This window comes from Anolis carolinensis, chromosome 3, assembly GCF_035594765.1.
Source record: "Anolis carolinensis isolate JA03-04 chromosome 3, rAnoCar3.1.pri, whole genome shotgun sequence".
In the NCBI taxonomy this organism is placed as follows: Eukaryota; Metazoa; Chordata; class Lepidosauria; order Squamata; family Dactyloidae; genus Anolis; species Anolis carolinensis.
The window spans coordinates 82410762-82429796 of record NC_085843.1 but is presented as its reverse complement, the minus strand read 5'-3'; the positions used below and the strand labels follow the sequence as shown (position 1 = coordinate 82429796).

The 19035-nt window shown below is 39.6% G+C and overlaps 1 protein-coding gene across 2 annotated transcripts in view; it reads right to left on the bottom strand.

Annotated features, from left to right (window-relative positions):
* Positions 1 to 8076: 8076 nt before the first annotated feature.
* Positions 8077 to 19035, bottom strand: part of rrp1b (ribosomal RNA processing 1B) — a 31436-nt gene continuing 20477 nt past the window's right edge. The window contains exons 13-16 of one of the 2 annotated variants that reach the window (XM_008107456.3): positions 17832 to 18541; positions 16135 to 16269; positions 13348 to 13414; positions 8077 to 11119 (exon numbers count right to left, since the gene is read on the bottom strand). In XM_008107456.3, the coding sequence (XP_008105663.1) occupies positions 10941 to 11119; positions 13348 to 13414; positions 16135 to 16269; positions 17832 to 18541 (1091 nt within the window). In that variant the 3' untranslated portion in view covers positions 8077 to 10940. The remainder of the gene's footprint in view (positions 11120 to 13347; positions 13415 to 16134; positions 16270 to 17831; positions 18542 to 19035) is intronic. The other variant, XM_008107457.3, reaches the window with a different exon arrangement.

The window sequence follows — 19035 nt, the reverse complement described above, 5'->3', positions numbered from 1 at the left end:
CCCTCCTTATTATCCAACATATTCGCTTATCCAATGTTCTGCCGGCCTGTTTATGTTGGATAAGTGAGACTCTACTGTACCTTCAAAGCAAACAGGAAGCAAAAGATAACAAAGGGCATCTCTATTCTACCTGAGTGGGAACCAGTCTCTGGCAATGAGGTAAAGTCATTAATTGTATCTTTGAAATCTGAAGAGCACCACATGCTTCCTCTAGAACTCATCACGGAAAATGCTGAATGGTGGAGCCCTTTTTTTGCTAGCCTATCTACCAGGATAAACAGCACTGGACAAGTGCCACGTGAGTGGACAATGAGCATTGTATTTCCTAGCTACAATAAAAGGTGGTAGAAATGACCCTCAAAACTATTGTCCAATTTGCTTGCTCAACATCACTTCATAAATTGACAGACTGGCCACAAGAAAAATTTATACATGAATAACAGGCAGGGTTCAGATGTTGGATCAATGCTTCATACTAAATGATATCATAAAGAAATATACTTAGGAAAAGAACAAACATGTCTTTGCAGCTTTCATTGATCTTTCTGCTGCTTTTGATTCCATTAACTGCTGCTGCTGCTCAGTCATTTAGTTGTCTCCGACTCTTGGTGACCTCATGGACCAGTCCACGCCAGAGCTCCCTGTCGGCCATCACCGCCCCCAGTTCCTTCAAGGTCAAGCCAGTCACTTCAAGGATACCGTCCGTCCATCTTGCCCTTGGTCGGCCTCTCTTCCTTTTTCCTTCCATTTTCCCCAGCATCGTGATCTTTTCCAAGCTTTCTTGTCTCCTCATGATGTAGCCAAAACACTTCAGCTTTGCCTCTAATATCCTTCCCTCCAGTGAGCAACCAGGCATTATTTCCTGGAGGATGGACTGGTTGGATCTTCTTGTCGTCCAAGGCACTCTCAGGATTTTCCTCCAGCATCAGAGTTCAAAAGCGTCTATCTTCCTTCGCTCAGCCTTCTTTACGGTCCAGCTCTCGCATACATAGGTTACTATGGGGAATACCATTGCTTTGACTATGCGAACTTTCGTTGACAGAAAGAGATTATGGGGAAAGCTACAGAGTTATGATGTTGATTGCAGATTATTAAGATTGATTGATTTCATATCAAATCTTTGCATAAATTAGTATAAAACAGATAAAAATAGGAACACAAGTGGCTAAATATCTTTTGACCAAAAATGGGCAACAGCAGCCACATTGTCTGTAGCCTCAACCAATTCTTCCCCTGTACATGATACAGGGCATTGTGGACAAGCATATAGTTGTGGAGTTGTCTGTTCTGCTCCACAATCGCACAAGGTGTAGGATTCTTTTACGTAGTGTGATTTTGCCAGTTTGTCCTTTGATCTGTCAACTCCGCTTCTGAGTCTGTTCAGGGACTTCCAAGTTGCCCATTCTTGGTTTGCCCCTGGAGGTAGACCCCTGGGGGGTGTGGGGCATCCAGTTGGGATTTCCTGGTTTAGCTGCTCAGGGGGATACTCTTGCGGTTGCTGGGGGGCATTAAGAGGAGTGGTGGTTCTCATGAAGCTTTTCCTTGATTTGAATCTACTGGGGGAAGGCTGATAGCCATGTAGAGGATGGCTTTCACAGTGTTCAACCTTATTTTTCTCACAGTTAGCAGCAACTTCCTGTGGCACATCAGGGGAAGCAATGCCAGCTGGCTTGTAGAGATTGTCAACAGGTGTGGATTTGAGACATCCTGTGATTATTCTGCATGTTTCGTTCAATGCTATGTCCACCTGCTTTGCATGGGCAGACTTGTGCCAAACAGGGCAGGCATATTGCATGAACACCAAGCACAAAGTAGCTGCACGCAATACCATCCTGAGGAAGCTTACTGGCAGCACATGGGGTACATACTCACAATAACTAAGAACACCAGCCCTGGCCTTGTCCTACTCAATTGCCGAGTATTAAGACTGATGCAAGAATTCTATACTAACACAGAAATGAGGATCAGAGTTGGCAGAAATGGTTCTCTAACAGAAGCTTTTACAATGACATGGGAAGTAAAACTGGGATGCTTACTGACCCCACTCTTTTTAACATTTATGTGAATGATTTAATGCCTTGTTTAGCTAAAATTGACTCTTTTTCACCAGTAATCAGGAACAGAAAGATTTTCATCCTGATATATGTAGATGATCTAGTGCTCATCTCCCTTTCTTGGTTGGGTCTTAAAAATCTTTTGAAGGCTTTCAATACCTACTGTCAAGAGGAATATCTGTCAATAAGTTAGTCCAAGACCAAGGTTATGGTTTTTGGCAGACACTGCCCCCAGTATAAATGATTTTTAGATCAACATCAATGCCATAGCACAAACCCATCTGTTCAAATATCTGGGAATTGTTTTTAGTGAATCTCTTTTCTGGAAATGTCACAGGGAAGCAGTAAAGCTGAAAGCTGATAAAACAATAGGAAATACATGGACATATAATTTACCAAAAGGTAACTGATTCAGGTCATAATCTAGAGAAGAATTTTAAAAATGTGTACTTGTTATCTATGGTTGGTAAAATGATTTACAGTATGTAACTTTAATGTTGTTGTTGTGTGCTTTCAAGTAGTTTTTGACTAATGGTGATCCCAAAGCAAGCCTATGAGATTTTCTTGTCAAAATGTGTCCAGAGTGGAGTTGCCTTTACCTCCACTGATGCTGAGGTAATGTGACTTGGTCAAAGTCACACAGTGGGTTTTGGTATGACTAACGCAACATATGTTTTATTGCTAGCATTTAAAATGAGGTGGGATGCTCTCTTCCTGATCTTTAATTATGCCTACAATGACTCCACTCCTTTTTAGGTTTGTTTAACTGTATGTCCTGACTTTCCTAGCTCTGTCTTCTAATTTGAAATTTTGGCATCTTCTTTTCTTGAAGACCATCCCATGTCCCTTACATTATCTACAGTGTTATTAGGCCCACGAATCAAGAAACATAAAAGGCACTGCAGACTAATTCATCCAGAGAAGTCGGCCATAGCAGAGCACTTGATGATCCAACCTGGACACAACATATTATTGGAGAACACAGAAATGCTGGACCACTCTCACAACCACCATGTCAGACTACACAGAGAAGCCATCAAAATCCACAAGCAGTGGACAGTTTCAACAGAAAGAAGGAAACCATTAAGTTGTACAAAATCTGGCTACCAATATTTTAAAAAACCCTCTAAAATCAGGATAGTAAATAAAGAACAACACTCAAATACAAGGGAATTCCAGGCGAGAGACAATCAGGGCCAGCTAATTACCTCCCAATGTTCCCCCAGGAAGGAAGCAGCCAAGCTTTGAAGCTGCAGGCTATTCAGTGCTAATCAAGGTGATCAATTCCAACACACAAGAGTTCTTTCTCCCACCCTGGACATTCCACAGATATATAAACCCCACTTGCCTAATTTCCAGCAAACCTCACAACCTCTAAGGATGCCTTCCATAGATGTGGGTGAAATGTCAGAGAGCATGTTTCTGGAATATGGCCATACAGCCCAGAAAACTCACAGCAACTGTTATTAATTCGTTTGACACAGCTTTTCCTAAGTGTTTCTGGTGACAATCTGAACCATAGCAACTTGCTTGCTGAATTTCCTTCATTGATGTTATAAAAACTACTAGACCATAGGAGATAGTATTGGCTTTGTAGATCTCATGGCCTGTCTCTGAGCCTCAGGACTTTCGGACAAGGAGGAAGAAACCACTTGCCTTAAGTGCCTACCTATAGAATTAACATATTTTCTAGAAACAATAGATTGATTAATTACTATTGAACAACTGTATATTGACTGTTGTTGTGACTACCATTCAGTGAAAAGGCTTTCTCAACTGGCTACAGTCTGCTTAGACCAATGTAGGAGGAAAGGAGTCAAATTAGTTGATATGCTAAAAAATCCCAGCAATGGATAATTGTAGTTTTCAAAGCTAAATACTGCAATGTCCTAAGTCATTTATCTCTAAACAACTTCAGAATAAAAGCTCTGCATGTATTTCAGGCCCAAAATAGACACACTGCAATGGTATTTAAAATACTAATAAGAGAGTTTGAAGTCTATTTCAAAACAGAGTGACAGTTTCTGAATATTCTTTTTAAAAATCCAGAAGAACTGGATTAAATAGGAGATTAAGAAACTTGATTTGTGCAAATATTTTATGACCAGAAACTTCAAAGCACTTTCATGCAGGGCAGCTAGTAATAAAAAGTTCTTGTCTTTTAACTGACATAGAATAAATGTTCAGGAGTAAGAGCTGAAGTCAACATTTCCTCACAAATTTATGGCGAATACGTAGTTGTGTCAAATCAGAAAAGGAGACTCAGTGGCTATGTGACCCACTATCAGATACGCTTACCTGCAGTAGGGCATTGGATGCTGTTGGGTTTTAAAGGACAGATTGAAGGTACACAGAATAATCCAGTGTGCCACCATACCTAGTTTCAAAAATGTTTCTCCTTTATGAAGGTGGCTGTTGTGGAATTCATTATTCTGTTGCTTTTGGAAATATGCTACTTCTGCCATAGGATTTGGGAAAAGTGGAGAAAACTGAAGGTGACAATATAATGAGTTGTTATGTGCCTTCATATCTTTTATGACTTCTGGAAACTAAGATGAAACTATCATGGGATTTTCTTGGTGAGGGTTGTTCAGAAGCGGTTTGTCGTTGACTTCCTCTGAGGCTGAGAGAGTGGGACTTACCCAAGGTCATCCACTGAGGACTCTTCTACACTGCCATATACAGACAGTCCCCAACTTACAAACATAATAGGTTCTGTAGGTTTATTCTTAAATTGAATTTGTTTGTAAGTCAGAATAGATATATTTTCTAAGTGTAACACCATATATATACACTTAGAAAATGTACCTGCCCATTCATATATATTTATGTGTGTGTGTATGTATGTATATGTATGCTTTGGATCACATAGGGAAGAGTCAACACCCCCATGGTATTCGTTTTGCTGTCTCACTTTCTGTCCCTGTGATAAATTGGATTTTGAAAAATTTGGCTTGTGGAGGAAACAAGGCTCCATGATAGTTCTTTCAGGACTGCCTGTAATTGAGTTTCTGAATCCAAATTATCTGATTTGAACTGGATTATATGCCAGTGTAGACTCATATAATCAAGTTCAAAACAGATAATTTGGATTCAGAAACTCGATTATATGGTAGTGTAGATCTATGGCTGAGTGGATGACTGGTGTCCCAGAGTTCAACACTCAAACCACCATGCTGATTCTCTTAGATGTAATGGCAGGGGAAGGGGCAAAATGAATTGAGGAGATCTGAAGAAACATCAGTTAGGTGTCATCTCCCTGTTGAAAAGTGACCTAAAAAACTCAGTTGAAGTGCTGTTTTATGAGCTGCCTTGGAAGCTAGTGCCATGACCCCAACAAAGCTCATCTTCTTTATAGATGATGATGATGATGATGATGATGATGATGATGATAATAATAATAATAATAATAATAATAATAATAACTTTATTTTTGTATTCCGCCGCCATCTCCCTGAAGGGACTTGGAACGGCTCACATGGGAACAAGTCCAACCAACACAGTTGAAATAAAGCATACAATTCATAAAACATCATTATAATAACAGATAGACAACACACAAATAACATAGTAAAAACATAGATTACCTTTCTAAGAGGCACCTGGAAGAACAGTCAACATGATGTTCATCAAACGCAACTCTTAATCCAGCAACTCTTACTTAATAGGATGGCAGCTAAGACTCATTTTCATTGAGGGACACATCAGCATTATGGTTACCTTCAAAGGGATGTTGAATCCATGGATGGAGAATCTGTGGATGGAGGGCCAACTAGTTTTTTAATATAAATGTTGGCACTCTTTTGTTTACTGAGTTTGGGTCCCTATATGTTATAGACTGACAACTGCCTTTAGTTTTGATTATCTACCATGCAAGTGAGGATAATAATGGCAACCCAACAGCACTTGTGGCTCTGAGGTTGGAGAAAGGTTAAAGGATATTTTAAAGTCAGACATATCCACATATCCACAATTTGTATCTAAATTCAAACCCTACTCTCCTGGCTAAACTGAACAAACTGCAGCCTTTCATATGTTACTAGATCACAGCTTCCATCAGTCATGATGTCTAATGATAAGGAATGTTGGAGTTGTAGTTCAGCATCTGGAGGGCCACATAAGATGACATAGCAGGCCGAATTTGGACTGCACACCTTGAGTTTGACACATGTGAGCTAAGACCTAGTTGAAAACATCAGATGTAATCTGTAACTTTTACGTTATTCTCCAAATCTATGAAACATAGCACAAAAATGGGTGGTAAGCAGCCTTTAAAACATCCACCCACGGACCAACTATTTTCAGCAGCTTATTCAAAGCTGCGTAATTCATTTCATGGTTTTATCCCCCCACCCGAAGCAGATCTATATGCTTTTTGACATATGTATTTGAAAAAATGGGAGGTGGAGTGGGAAGAGAGATGACAGTGAGAAATCCCCTAATACACATACTCGTTTTATGCAGAACGTGAGCCAAAAAAAGAACAGGGTCTATGCAAGCAGCAAGAGAACCCCCTCCAGCTGAAACCACGGCTCCCAGCAGTTTGTTTTCTGAGTGAGGCTTGCGTCACGCGCTGCTGTCGTCTGGCAGTCACGAGCCACTTCTTTCAGCCCCCAATTGCTCAGGAATATCAGCTTGCTTGGGAAGAATCACAGTTGCACATATTTTTTGTTCCCCAAAAAGGCAAGCGCACAAAACAGTGGAAAACTCAGACCACCGCTGTGATCTAAACAGAACAGATTTGCGTCGGAGATGGAGCTGTGGGGGTGATGTGGTAAATTGATTAATGCTGTCCGTATTCATCTTCCGTTGTGTTACCTGGGTGATGATAATTATGTTTTCTTGCTCTTTTCCCCCAGCGAGGAAAAATGCCCTTCACTTGAATGCCCTAAATTTAGCCTTAAAAATCACCAACATTGTGGCCGATGAGCAATTTCAGTGATTTAACAAAGAGCAGAAGATGACTTCAAGATGTGCCAGACTGTGACTCTTTTCTTAGTTCAGGTGAAAGGAGGCATAACAGAGAACACAGAACTAAAAATAAGGGATTTTTAGTGCTACAGTAACTCATGCATTCAGAGCATGTTGAAATTAAGAACCGTAACATGTGCATATACAGTACTGTCTTTTAGAATCAGGGAGAGTTCCCTTTTAAAATATGAATTTGCACTTTGTGCATCTAAGGGTGCATCTACACTCTAGAATTAATGCAGTTTATCACCACTTAAGTGCCATTGCTCAATGCTATGGAATCCTGGGAGATCTTTGGCAGAGAAGGTCTCATGATTCTATAATCTACAGCTCTCATGATTCTATAATCTACAGCATTGTGCTGTGGCAATTAAAGCGGTGTCAAACTGGATTAATTCTCGAATGTAAATGCACCCTGAGTAAATTTATCTTAATTTTACCTTCACATATTGTTCAATATAGATATATACTCATCCACTTGTATTTTGTCCCCAGACGTCCAACACTTAGAACAGAGGATCCAGTTTTGATTTCAGAAACAGCAAATACAGATAATGGAACATGGTGAACACATATCACAATCTGGTTGGTTATTGCTATTTTTAAGTATATGTATAGCATAATTTAAATACAATTTCAAATAATTTTAAAATTAGGTAAGATATAAAAATTTTAATTTGCAATATTCAAACTAAAACAAAAAAAATCACTTAAACAAAAAAACTAGCTTCAGATCATTACAAACACTTGGTATTATTTAATTAAGAATTTAATTTGGGATAAATTGAAATATAACATTTTAATTGCTTTATCACACCTTCAAATTTGCCTATTTGACCATTTTCTTCTTTATCTCAAAATATTCTTCTAAAAACACATACATTATCATTTAGTTTACATCTTAGTGACCAGAGACAGGGACATCTTATGTTTTGTCTGTGATCATACTCTATAGTACATATTTTTTGGTTTGGATGGATTTTTACCACTTTCCAAACCTTGATAATTAAACTTGTTTAAAATCCAAAATAAATGAACAAAAATGCAACCATCATAGGAACAGAATGCTTTATTGAACATGTTTAAAGTAGCCTATTTTCATGGATCAAGAAGTTGGTATATGCCGAGTAATGGAAAACAATATGTCATTCCTTCAACAAAAGGTACTAAAACAATTATAAAAGAAAATGTCTTTCAACTCAAAGTTTGACAAAACATTTTCAAAATTCAATATTTTAAACAGGTTCTCATTTTCATTAAACTGTACAATTATTACAAAATGGAGAAATACTTGTTTAAAAATAAGATTTTTGTTTTTACAAAACTTTGCTTCTTAGTACAAATCCTCATACCGCCTACTGGAGTTGACATCTTTAGAACATATCTGTTTAGAAATAAGCTGCCGTAGTGTGAAAGCTGAAAATTTTAAAGAAATCGTTTGGGTATGTTTTGCTAAATGAATACTCTACATATGCGATTGCTGGTTTGAGTCAAATCCTTGGTGAAATCTTGAACGAACAAAATAAATATATACAAAACACATATGCTTTAGAAATCTTTCCCTTCTCCCACTGGAAGTCTCTTGTGTATTTCGAATACTGTTATTCTTCATTGCAGAAATCCCAGTGAGGTCTCTTCTATGGCCCCTTCTACACTGCCATATAATCCAGATTATCAAAGCAGATAAACCACATTATCTGCTTTGAACTGGATTATCTGAGTCTACACTGCCATATAACCCAGTTCAAAGCAAATACTCTGGATTTTATATGGCAGTGTAGAAGGGGCCTAAGCTGCCACTGCTTTTGTCATGGCCAGTTGCATGCCTGAGAGTGTCCTGTGGATCCCATTCTCCAGGCTCATTTAGTACGTGCCATAAAAATGGGGCCCCGTCTACACTACTCTATAATGCAATTTAAGTGAATTGTATGAATTTACACTGACCATATACGTTTCAAACTGCATTCTTGGGTACTGTAGACAGGGCCATGGTTCTTATGTGTCCTTTAATTATCCACAGTACTTGGGATTGTTATTCTGCAGAAACTAGTAAACTGAAAGGTGGACTAAACCAAGGAAAGAAACCTCTATGAAACAGCTTGTGGTTGCTGGATGCTCCCAAACATTTGGCTTGCAAAGCACTTGAGAATAAGCCCTAAGGCTCAATAGTAATAGTAGGATTTTACATTAAAAAATCACCCTGATCTCTAACATCTTTAGATTCTCCAATTCCCTATTTCTAGTTTAGGAATGGGGAAAACCCTCCAGATGTTGCTGGACTGCAACTCCAGTCATTCCTATGTAGTACAACCAATGAAGACGGGCCATGCAAACTACAGTTGAACTACATTTAGAAGGCCATTTCCCACCCTTGTTTTAGATGGAAAATATTGAAACACCTGAGTAATGATGGGCGTATGGCAGCTATTACCCGCACTATTGTCCAAATGTAGCAAATTAGCTACATAACCTCGTTCCCGGCCTTTTTCACAATCATCTCCCTGGAGCAACACATTCGATTTTGTGTTTTTATATGTTACAATCCGTTTAATATTTCCTCCAAAATATGTTGCTTCCTTTAATAGTATATTAATAGAAAGAGTTACACAACATCCAATACAATATCTGGTATCAGTTCCCAAAATGCAATATTTAATTCCTGATTCACAAACAGAAAAAAGGCGCTCTCAGACCGAAAACAAACACTTGGGATGGACACATCAACACGTCAGACATTGGAAAACAGAATTTCCACAATATAGTTCATTTGCAAGTGAAGAAATACTAAACAATGTGAATGGCCAGTAGAACCATTCAATTCTTTACAGTACAAAAGGAGAGAAATAAAGCATATCTGCTATTAAGATCCATGGCCCAGGTAAAAACAGTGATAACTTTTGTATTTGCAAAGTTTTCTCAACTGTGTATTCATGCTATGCTGCATTCATGAAATCAGGAACAAATTGTAATACCACAAGTAAATTAATTGTGTCGAAAGCCTGCCCCCAAAAGGGTATACTGAAATCAAAAGGAAAATAGAGACAGGCGGTTATATCAGCATATTCTGCAGTGACTATAATTAAAGCTTACACTGCAGATTATAGTTATGACCTTATTTTCAAAAGCATCTTTACCCTGTGTCAAAAGGCATTAAGGCTTTCAGAAACGGTTTTGTTTAAAAATATATAACTCTCATTTAATTCATTTTAATGGGAGAAGAATTGTGATAAAACAACCTGACCTCAGCCTCAAGGTGCTTGGGTAGGAAAAGTATTACAAAACATTCTATAAGAACACTTGTACCATACGCAGCTGGAGAATATATTATTACACGTTCAACTGAAGGACTTGTGATAAAGTCAATAATGAAATGTACATGAGCAACTGGAGGTTCAAGCATTACCGTTGTACTGAAGAACTGCCTCACACGTATTGTATTTCTTTCTAACCTGAAGCCTTGGTAAAAAGAAAAAATGGCCAGAGAGGGAAAAGAAATGAACCGATGAAGCAAATTAGGTGGAAGGAGTTGTGTGCTTCTTAGCTCCATGGAATTAAGGCCACAGAAATTGAAAACTCACCATCAGACAATATCAACTGATTAAATGAGAACAAACAACCAAAGTTCAGAATAAAACTTTACATGTTCGTATAACATATTACAGGTTTTTTTTAAAAAAAGGTATCTCCATCATAAGAATCCTAAAACACATCCCATTTATATTATCTTTTCTGTTAAGAACTTACACAAAACGGTTTAAATCCATAATCAAAGAGGTACCTATTAAATGAATAGCCACATGGGTCATACCATCAGAACCTTTCAAGAAACTAACATGTTAACTTCAAAAATAAGATTCCAGAAATAACTGGTTGGTCAGTTGTTCCCTACAAGAACCTATTCTTTTCCTTGTTGACTTAGAAGAAATCCACAGCAGTTGGCCTTTTCTTTTTTGTCCCCCAAAGGGGCTTCTTCATTTGAGGAGATTCGGCAGGCGATTTCAGCACCCCATGAGGAGGCTTTTGCTTAGGGTTGAATGCCACCCGAGAGGGCCCTTCCGGACTGACCAGGATACTTTTGTCTGTTTTCTTAAATTCTGTCAAAAAAGAGAGATGAAAATAAAGAAGAAAAACAGCTTGCATCATTCTGTTGCTAGGCACACAAAACCAGTTCTATAGTTGCTAGAAGTATTAAAGCATAAAAGGAATTCAGATTGACTGGCAGTAATAACAATTCCAACTCTAAAGGAATGAGAATAGAAATGGAAAATTACAGCCATCTAAAGGGTGGTGAAGTGCGTTAAAGCACTGAGCTGGAGACTGAAAGGTCCCAGGTTCAAACTCCGGGAGCGGCGGGAGCGGCCGCTGTTAGCTCCAGCTCCTGCTAGCAGTTCGAAAACATGCCAATGTGAGTAGATCAATAGGTACCGCTCAGCGGGAAGGTAACGGTGCTCCATGCAGTCATGCCGGCCACATGACCTTGGAGATGTCTATGGACAATGCCGGCTCTTCGGTTTAGAAATAGAGATGAGCACCAACCCCCAGAGTCGGTCACGACAGGACTTAACATCAGGGGAAACCTTTACCTTTTTTTAAAGGATACTAGAACTCTTGGGGCCCTACCACGCAGCATATAACCCAGAATATCAAGGCAGAAAACCCTACAATATCTGTTTGGAATTGGGTTGAGTCCACACTGCCATATATTCCAGTTCAAAGCAGAAAATGTGGGATTTCATTCAGCTGTGTGGAAGGGGCCTTGGAAAGGGGCTGGTCAACATACCAAGGTTGATGTACTTTAAACCTGGGCTTTAAACCCTTTCCACTCATCATCTCTTTCTGCCAAAGAAATGTTTACGTGACCCCGAGTATATAAAATACATATTAAAAACAAGCATTTACCGATAATAAATCAGCTTGCTAAACAGGCTGATTTTTCTTTCATTAACGACATCTGAAGCCTTTCCCGCAGTCCACTGTAAATACTGCATATTGTTGCTAACAGATGGGTGTAAATGTCTAGGTGGCATTCAGAAAGATTTTACAGTTGCCAATTTTTTGTGACCTCATAGTAAAGTAAAGGTAAAGGTTCCCCCTGACATTAAGTCTAGTCGTGTCTGATTCTGGGGATTGGTGCTCATATGGCATTTTTCTTCTTCTGACAAGCAAAGCACAAATTATATTTTAACACTGACACTATCTATACATTAATGAATCCAGAAACTCTTAAACAGACAACTGAAAAATGACTCCTCCGGTTTGGATGCGCTAAATCTGTGTTGTATAGGCTGGCATTCAGAGTTTGGAAAAGCTCTTTTTTAACTACAATCCATAGAACCCCCAAATATAATGGTCACTGTCCAAGGCTTGAGTTTTAAGGGCTGTAGTCCAATATGTATCTTTTTAATTTGCCAGGATCTGCTTAGCCTGTTCATTTCCAATGAAAATGGACCTAGTCTTCACTGCCAGAAAAAATACAGGTATTATCACAGTTAGCAAAGCTTCTGAAAAACCTCCTTTTTACAAAACTGTTTTATGCCTGTTCAGTCTGCACTTTCCCAATTCTTTGTGTAGCTGGAGGTTTTATAGTAGCATTCGCAATAGTAAAAGTAAAGGGTTTCCCCTGACATTAAGTCTAGTCGTGTCTGACTCTGGGGGTTGGTGCTCATCTCCATTTTAAAGCCAAAGAGCCAGTGTTGTCCGTAGATGCCTCCAAAGTCATGTGGCCAGCATGATTGCATGGAGCACCATTACCTTCCTGCCAGAGCGGTTTTCAAACTGCTAGGTTGGTAGAAGCTGGGGCTAACAGCGGGAGCTCACTCCGCTCCCCAGATTTGAACCGCTGACCTTTCTGTCAGCAAGTTCAGCAGCTCAGCGGTTTTATCCACTGCACCACTGGGGCAGTAAGAAGATGGAAAACAGACTAGAAAAACACACTTTGCTGGAAAATATCTGCAGTAAACAATTTACCAAAGACTGAGCTGCTAAAGAATGGTTCTTTTCTATTTACTTGATCCTGCTGTAGGCATTTGTAAACTAGGGGACATGGGAGGCATTCTTATGTATTTGGGTCTTTCCCACCCATTTTGGGCCAGAACAGACCTTTTTAAAACAACAGACAGCACAAGTCACTTTCTGTTTAGTACCTATTTTAAGAAATGTGTTGAGAATGCCCTCCATACCTCATATGTCATTTTGACTTAAACTGGAGCATTTCACAACAACAGCAACAAAAATGAGAGGCCATAAGAGCCACAAACACAACAATGGAGGCTTATACTTTGCCCGACTCAGCAATGAAAGCACACTGTCAGTTTGAACTTACCAGCCGTCATGTTCTTATTTAATCCAAAGGTAACCTTTTTGGAGCCAGAAAACTGTAGCTTGTTTAACTACAAAGAAAAGTTAAAATGTTAGAGAAGACTGTTTTGCTGGGCCGATTAAACGTTTCCTTTTTTTTCCAGCTAGTCGGGCAGCTTATTAAAAAAAAATTGGGAGCTTGATCCAAATCTAGGCTTGTGCAGCTATGCTGGTGCAAGTAACTAATTTAACCCTTCACTAAGTCCTTGAAAATGCTACACAAGAAGTTGGGAGGCCCTACTGTGTAGCTTGAAATGTTCAGAGGATGAAGGAGCCCTCTCTCCAGTCAAGTAGGATACCTGACACTAGCACAGAAGTAGGAACCGTGCGGTTTCCTGATGTTGTTTAGTGGAAATTCGCACCAGTCTAAGGGCCCTTCCAAACAGGCCCTATATCCTAGCATCTGATCCCAGGTTTTCTTGGATTATATGAGACTGCACTGCCAGACAATCTGAGGTAAACAGAAAACCTGGGATCAGATTCTGGGATATAGGGCCTATCTGCAAATTACTGCCCAACAACCTCTGGAGGGCTGCATAAATTCCACCTCTTGTCAACTAAAAACCCATCAGTTGATGGAAGGCAAACCATTAGTTCTATTCTTACCAAGTAAAAAACCATGGCAAAGCGTCAACCAGCACAAAACACCCCCCAAATATATTTCACGTGATTAGAGTATTTCCTCACTTGTCACTATTATCACGCTATTTTTATTTTAATATTTATATATTATTTTAATAGTTAGGTGGTCTTTCTCCCCCTTGCAAGCCCCGAGGAGCCAGTGAAGCCTTCCTTACCAGTGCCAGTGGGCCCCTTGCTCTGTGCCCGCCATGTTGCTCTGGCTGACTCTGCTCCTGCAGCCAGGGAAGAAGGAACGCCACTCCGTCAGGTGAGTGAGCGAGCGAGAGAGGGTGGGTGAGAGAGTGAGGGTGGGCGGCAGTGGCGGCAGAAGCAGGAGCCTGGAAGAGGCGGCCAGACTCCTGCTTCTGCTGCCACTCCAGCCGGGAAATGTGGAGTACTCGGAAGAGGGGGCGGGACTCGTGGAGGGCTCCGCCCCCTCTTCCGAGTCCTCCATGTTTCCCAGCGTGGCCTGGCTGGAGCAGCGGCAGCCAGAGCAACATGGCAGGCACGAAGCAATGGGGCAGCCCTGAGGAGGAGAAGCAGCAATGGGGTAAATAATTTTCCCGCCAAAGAATGAGTCTGAGAAAAGAAAACAGCAAATCAGCAAGGGAACACTGTAGTCTTCCCACAGATAGGGTGATAAGTCTTCCAAATCTCTTGGAACCCTCCTAAAGTTCCCATATAGGCTAAAGAGCAACAAAAACATTTTATCTCCTTTATTTTCCTGCTATCAATAGTTAATTATTACACATAAGCACACTTTGTTATCACTTACAATCAGATCTCTGGATCCATGGATTCTGCATCCATAGATTCCCAACTCCCATGATTTCAGAACATGTTTTTTTAAAGTTCCCAAAAACAAGTTTTGATTGACACCATTTTATTGTGACAATGCATATAGTGGAACCTGAGCATCAATAGATTTTTATATCACTGAGGTGCCCTGGAACCAAACCCCTGCAGATACCAAAAGACCAAAGTATTTCACTCTAGCATATGATAATGCTTAAACTTTCCCACGTTCACTATTTAAGTAACACAACTGTGCATGACAATGAGTGGAGAAGGTATTCCTTTGTTATATGGAGTCTCATGACTAGAACAGAGGTTAAGAAACAACATGTCCACTCATCCTTTCCTCTATTATTGTTTTGACATCAAATCAAAGAGATATTTATATATTTTGAAACATTTCAGTGTTTATTATTTTTGTAAAGTATTTAATAAGGTTCTGCTCAAATACATTGGAATGCTATGGCTGGAAAAAACTGGACAAAAATCAGAATGACAATCTAACTGAGAGGTTTTCCTTCAGCCTGTAATAGAAATGTATTTTTATCAGAATGAGTAAAAATTGAACAGAATGAATTACATTCAGTAGTTTTGCTATGAAAGGAAAGTACTAAAAAACAAATGGTTACGAAAGAGCATATTCTGCAGTCATGCCAGGTGGAGTGCTTTGGCAGTAACATGTTAAGCAGCTACCATTTTAACTTTCTTCAGTGTCTTACACAACGCTGTGACTAAACAGTGGTCTTTACAAAAGCATAGAGGCATGCCCTCTGTATAGCATCACAGTGCTTCAGAATAATGCAATATTCAGAAACTTTACTCCACACAGATTTTTTTTAAAATGGGTGTGAGCTACATACGTACTTGTTTTTAAATATTCTTCTATCTTGAAAAAGCTTAGTCACCAAGGTCATGCAACTACCTGTCTGCAAAAATCATGAGCTCTCAACTTGAATAAAGGTAAAGATTTCCCCTGACGTTAAGTCCAGTCATGTCTGACTCTGGGGGTTGGTGCTCATCTCCATTTCTAAGCAGAAGAGCCGGCGTTGTCCGTAGACACCTCCAAGGTCATGTGGCCGGCATGACTGCATGGAGCGCCATTACCTTCCCGCTGGAACGGTACCTATTGATCTATTCACATTGACATGTTTTCGAACTGCTAGGTTGGCAGAAGCTGGAGCAACAGAGGGCACTCGCTCCGTTCCCGGGATTTGAACCTGGGACCTTTCGGTCTGCAAGTTCAGCAGCTCAGTGCTTTAACACACTTCGCCACTGGGGCTCCTTTCAACTTGAGTAGTTCCCTTTAATATCTGGATTATATTGATTTTCACTGTACCTTTACAGACGTAAGGTTTCCTTTGGCTTTTCTAAAGAAGGCAGGCTTTGGTAGAGCTGTCTTTTCAAACTTCACAAACTCATTTTCTGCTTTTGAGTTCTTTTTCTTCTGAAGAACAGCAGGGCCACCATCCTTCTAAGGAGAGACGAAATACTAGTGGAATCAAGGTGCCACAACGCAATGACCAGAAGAGTTGGTCCTTTCACTCAGATGGGCCAGGGTTAGCTTCAGTGTAAATTGCAAAAGGAAAAATAAAACGAAGCCATTATTACAGGCATGGGCAAACTTTGGCACTCCAGGTGTTTTGGACTTCAACTCCCACAATTCCTAACAGCTGGTAGGCTGTTAGAAATTGTGGGAGTTGAAGTCCAAAATACCCAGAGGGCTGAAGTTGCCCATGTCTGTATTATTGGTACCACAAAGTTGCATTACATCTTTAAAACTCTAAAATACATGATGGGGAGAAAACAACAAACAGAATACAGAAAACATAAGATGTGTTATATAATATCCTTGGTGCCTATGGTACTTACAATTCATTTTTTAAAAACACATAAGAGGCAGGTCTGTCTTCTTTTTGGAGGGGAGGTGTAATATTGGGTCGATTTCTCAAGGTATCTACAACATTTCTGATTTTTTTCAAGCAGGGAAATCAGCCCTAAGCAATCTCTATTAGTCTTGTTTTAAAAATGTTAACATGAAGAACATGCATGTTTGGGAGACATTGCCAATGATCTTTTTTGGAATAGGTTTCTACAATAATCCTATTCGCGTCTTAGTTTGGTGTTTATGTGTCCCTTTAAGGACGTCTCTTTTTATCTAACAGCTTTCAAGGCCTAAAATATCAAACATGTAATCCACTGAAACTTCAATTTCATCCCTTCAGCTGTAAGAGCATAATTGCAGTCCTATTCAATCCTCTATTGAATATGCCATGGCTAAATTAGGAGCAAGGGCATAAGTACACACACTGTACTTCAGCAGAAAATTTAGTTTATCTTAAAAGGATATTACCAATCTTAAAAGTTGTCCTTCAGATCTTCATTAGCTGAGGAGTAGCCCCCATGGGTTGCTGTGAGTTTTATGAGCTGTGTGGCCATGTTCTAGAAGCATTCCCTCCTGATGTTTCACTCACATCTATGACAGGCTATGGCAATCCTCCGAAGTTGTGAGGTCTGTTGGAAACTAGGCAAGTGGGTTTATATACCTGTGGAAAGTCCAAAGTGGGGGAAAAAACTCAAACAGGCAAAAGTTCTTTCTCCCAACATGGACTTTCCACAGAAATATAAACCTCACATGCCTAGTTTCCAACAGACCTCACAGCCTCTGGGGATGCCTACCATAGATGTTGGTGAAACACCAGGAGAAAATGCATCTGGAACATGGCCATCCAGCCCAGAAAACTCACGGCAACCCAATGATTCCGGCCATGAAAGCCTTCAACAACAAATAGGAACTCTCATGTTTTTTAAAAAATGTTTTCATCCTCTAGGATCAGTTGTAAAAGACATACACTCAGCATTAAAGAATTCTGGGCCAAGCATATCTATTGCAAAATTTCCACAAATCTACCAATAGATTCCAGTGTATCTTCTGCCAACCTATGCTTAATCACTGCTCCTTTTGGGTTTCCTTTCCTAAGAGTGTTGAGGGAATGGATTTTTCAACCATAATCACATCGCGATGGATCCACTTACTTTGTTCTTCCCCTTTTTGTTTTCACCTTCAACCTCATTTTCTTGGGTGGAATTCAGGACACCTCTGACTTTCCTTTGCTTTTTCAAACCTATTATTTTTGGCTTAAAACTTCGAATCTTTACCAAATCCCCCAACTTTTGATTCTTCTTCAACTTCACTTTTTGGAGCATTGTAGGTTCTGACTCTGTAAGGATATCATTCTCTGGCCGCTTAACATGTACTTCAGAATAACCGTTTCCAGGAGTAATTCTGGGCTGTGATTTCCATTTCTTCTTAATCATTTTACTGTCATTAACTACTGTGGTGCAATTGCCAGAAGTCTCTTCAGTACTAATAGCCTGTCCATTCTGATGGACCGTTTCTATACAAACTTTCTGTGGACTGCCATTTTTCTTCTTTGATTCTTTCTTTACATTATTTACCAAACATGTCGGTGTAGAATTGTCAGTCAATTCTCCAATGGGAGCTGCTGAGGAGCCAGTTTCACCGGCTTCCAACCTTGAAAACTTATTTCGTTTTTTCTTGCTATTTGGCAGCCCATTGTCCTGCTTTGGCTCTTCTAGATTGTTTGGTCCACTTTCATTGCTTCCAGCAGTTTTGCAAGAATCAGCCATCTGACTGGCCTTCCTTTTTCTCTTCTTTCTCTTCTTCTGTGGTTCTGTGCTGTCATCCTCTTCTTCAATACTGTTTTTTCTGTTTTGGGTATTTTCTGTTGAGATAAATTAAATGTTTTTAAAACCCCAAACAAAAGTTAGTAGTAGCCTTTTATCTTTTTTTGCTAGAAGCTCCACGGACATCTCTTATGCTTGTTTTAAATAAAGAAAATGCATGTTTTTGACTCTTGGGATCTACAATTACTCTGAAAATAGAAACACTGCGACTAATCCTTCCTCGTACATCTTCTAAGTTCTTTACTATAGGAAAAACTGGTAAATGGACTGCCAAAATGAGCCGTTCATCCCAGCAGAAGAACAGTTACATTATTATTGCGTACTATTTGGTGTTAACCTAGATCTTGGCTGACCATGACAATGACTGATGACAATAATGATGATGACAATAACTTATTTCCATATTGAAAGTGTTTATATTTATCAGAAATCCTAAGCTCAGCTACAAAGGTATAGTCCTTTCCATTAACATTCACTGTTCAACAGCAAGACTCATCTAATTTTACAGTGATATTATATTATTGTCAGGATG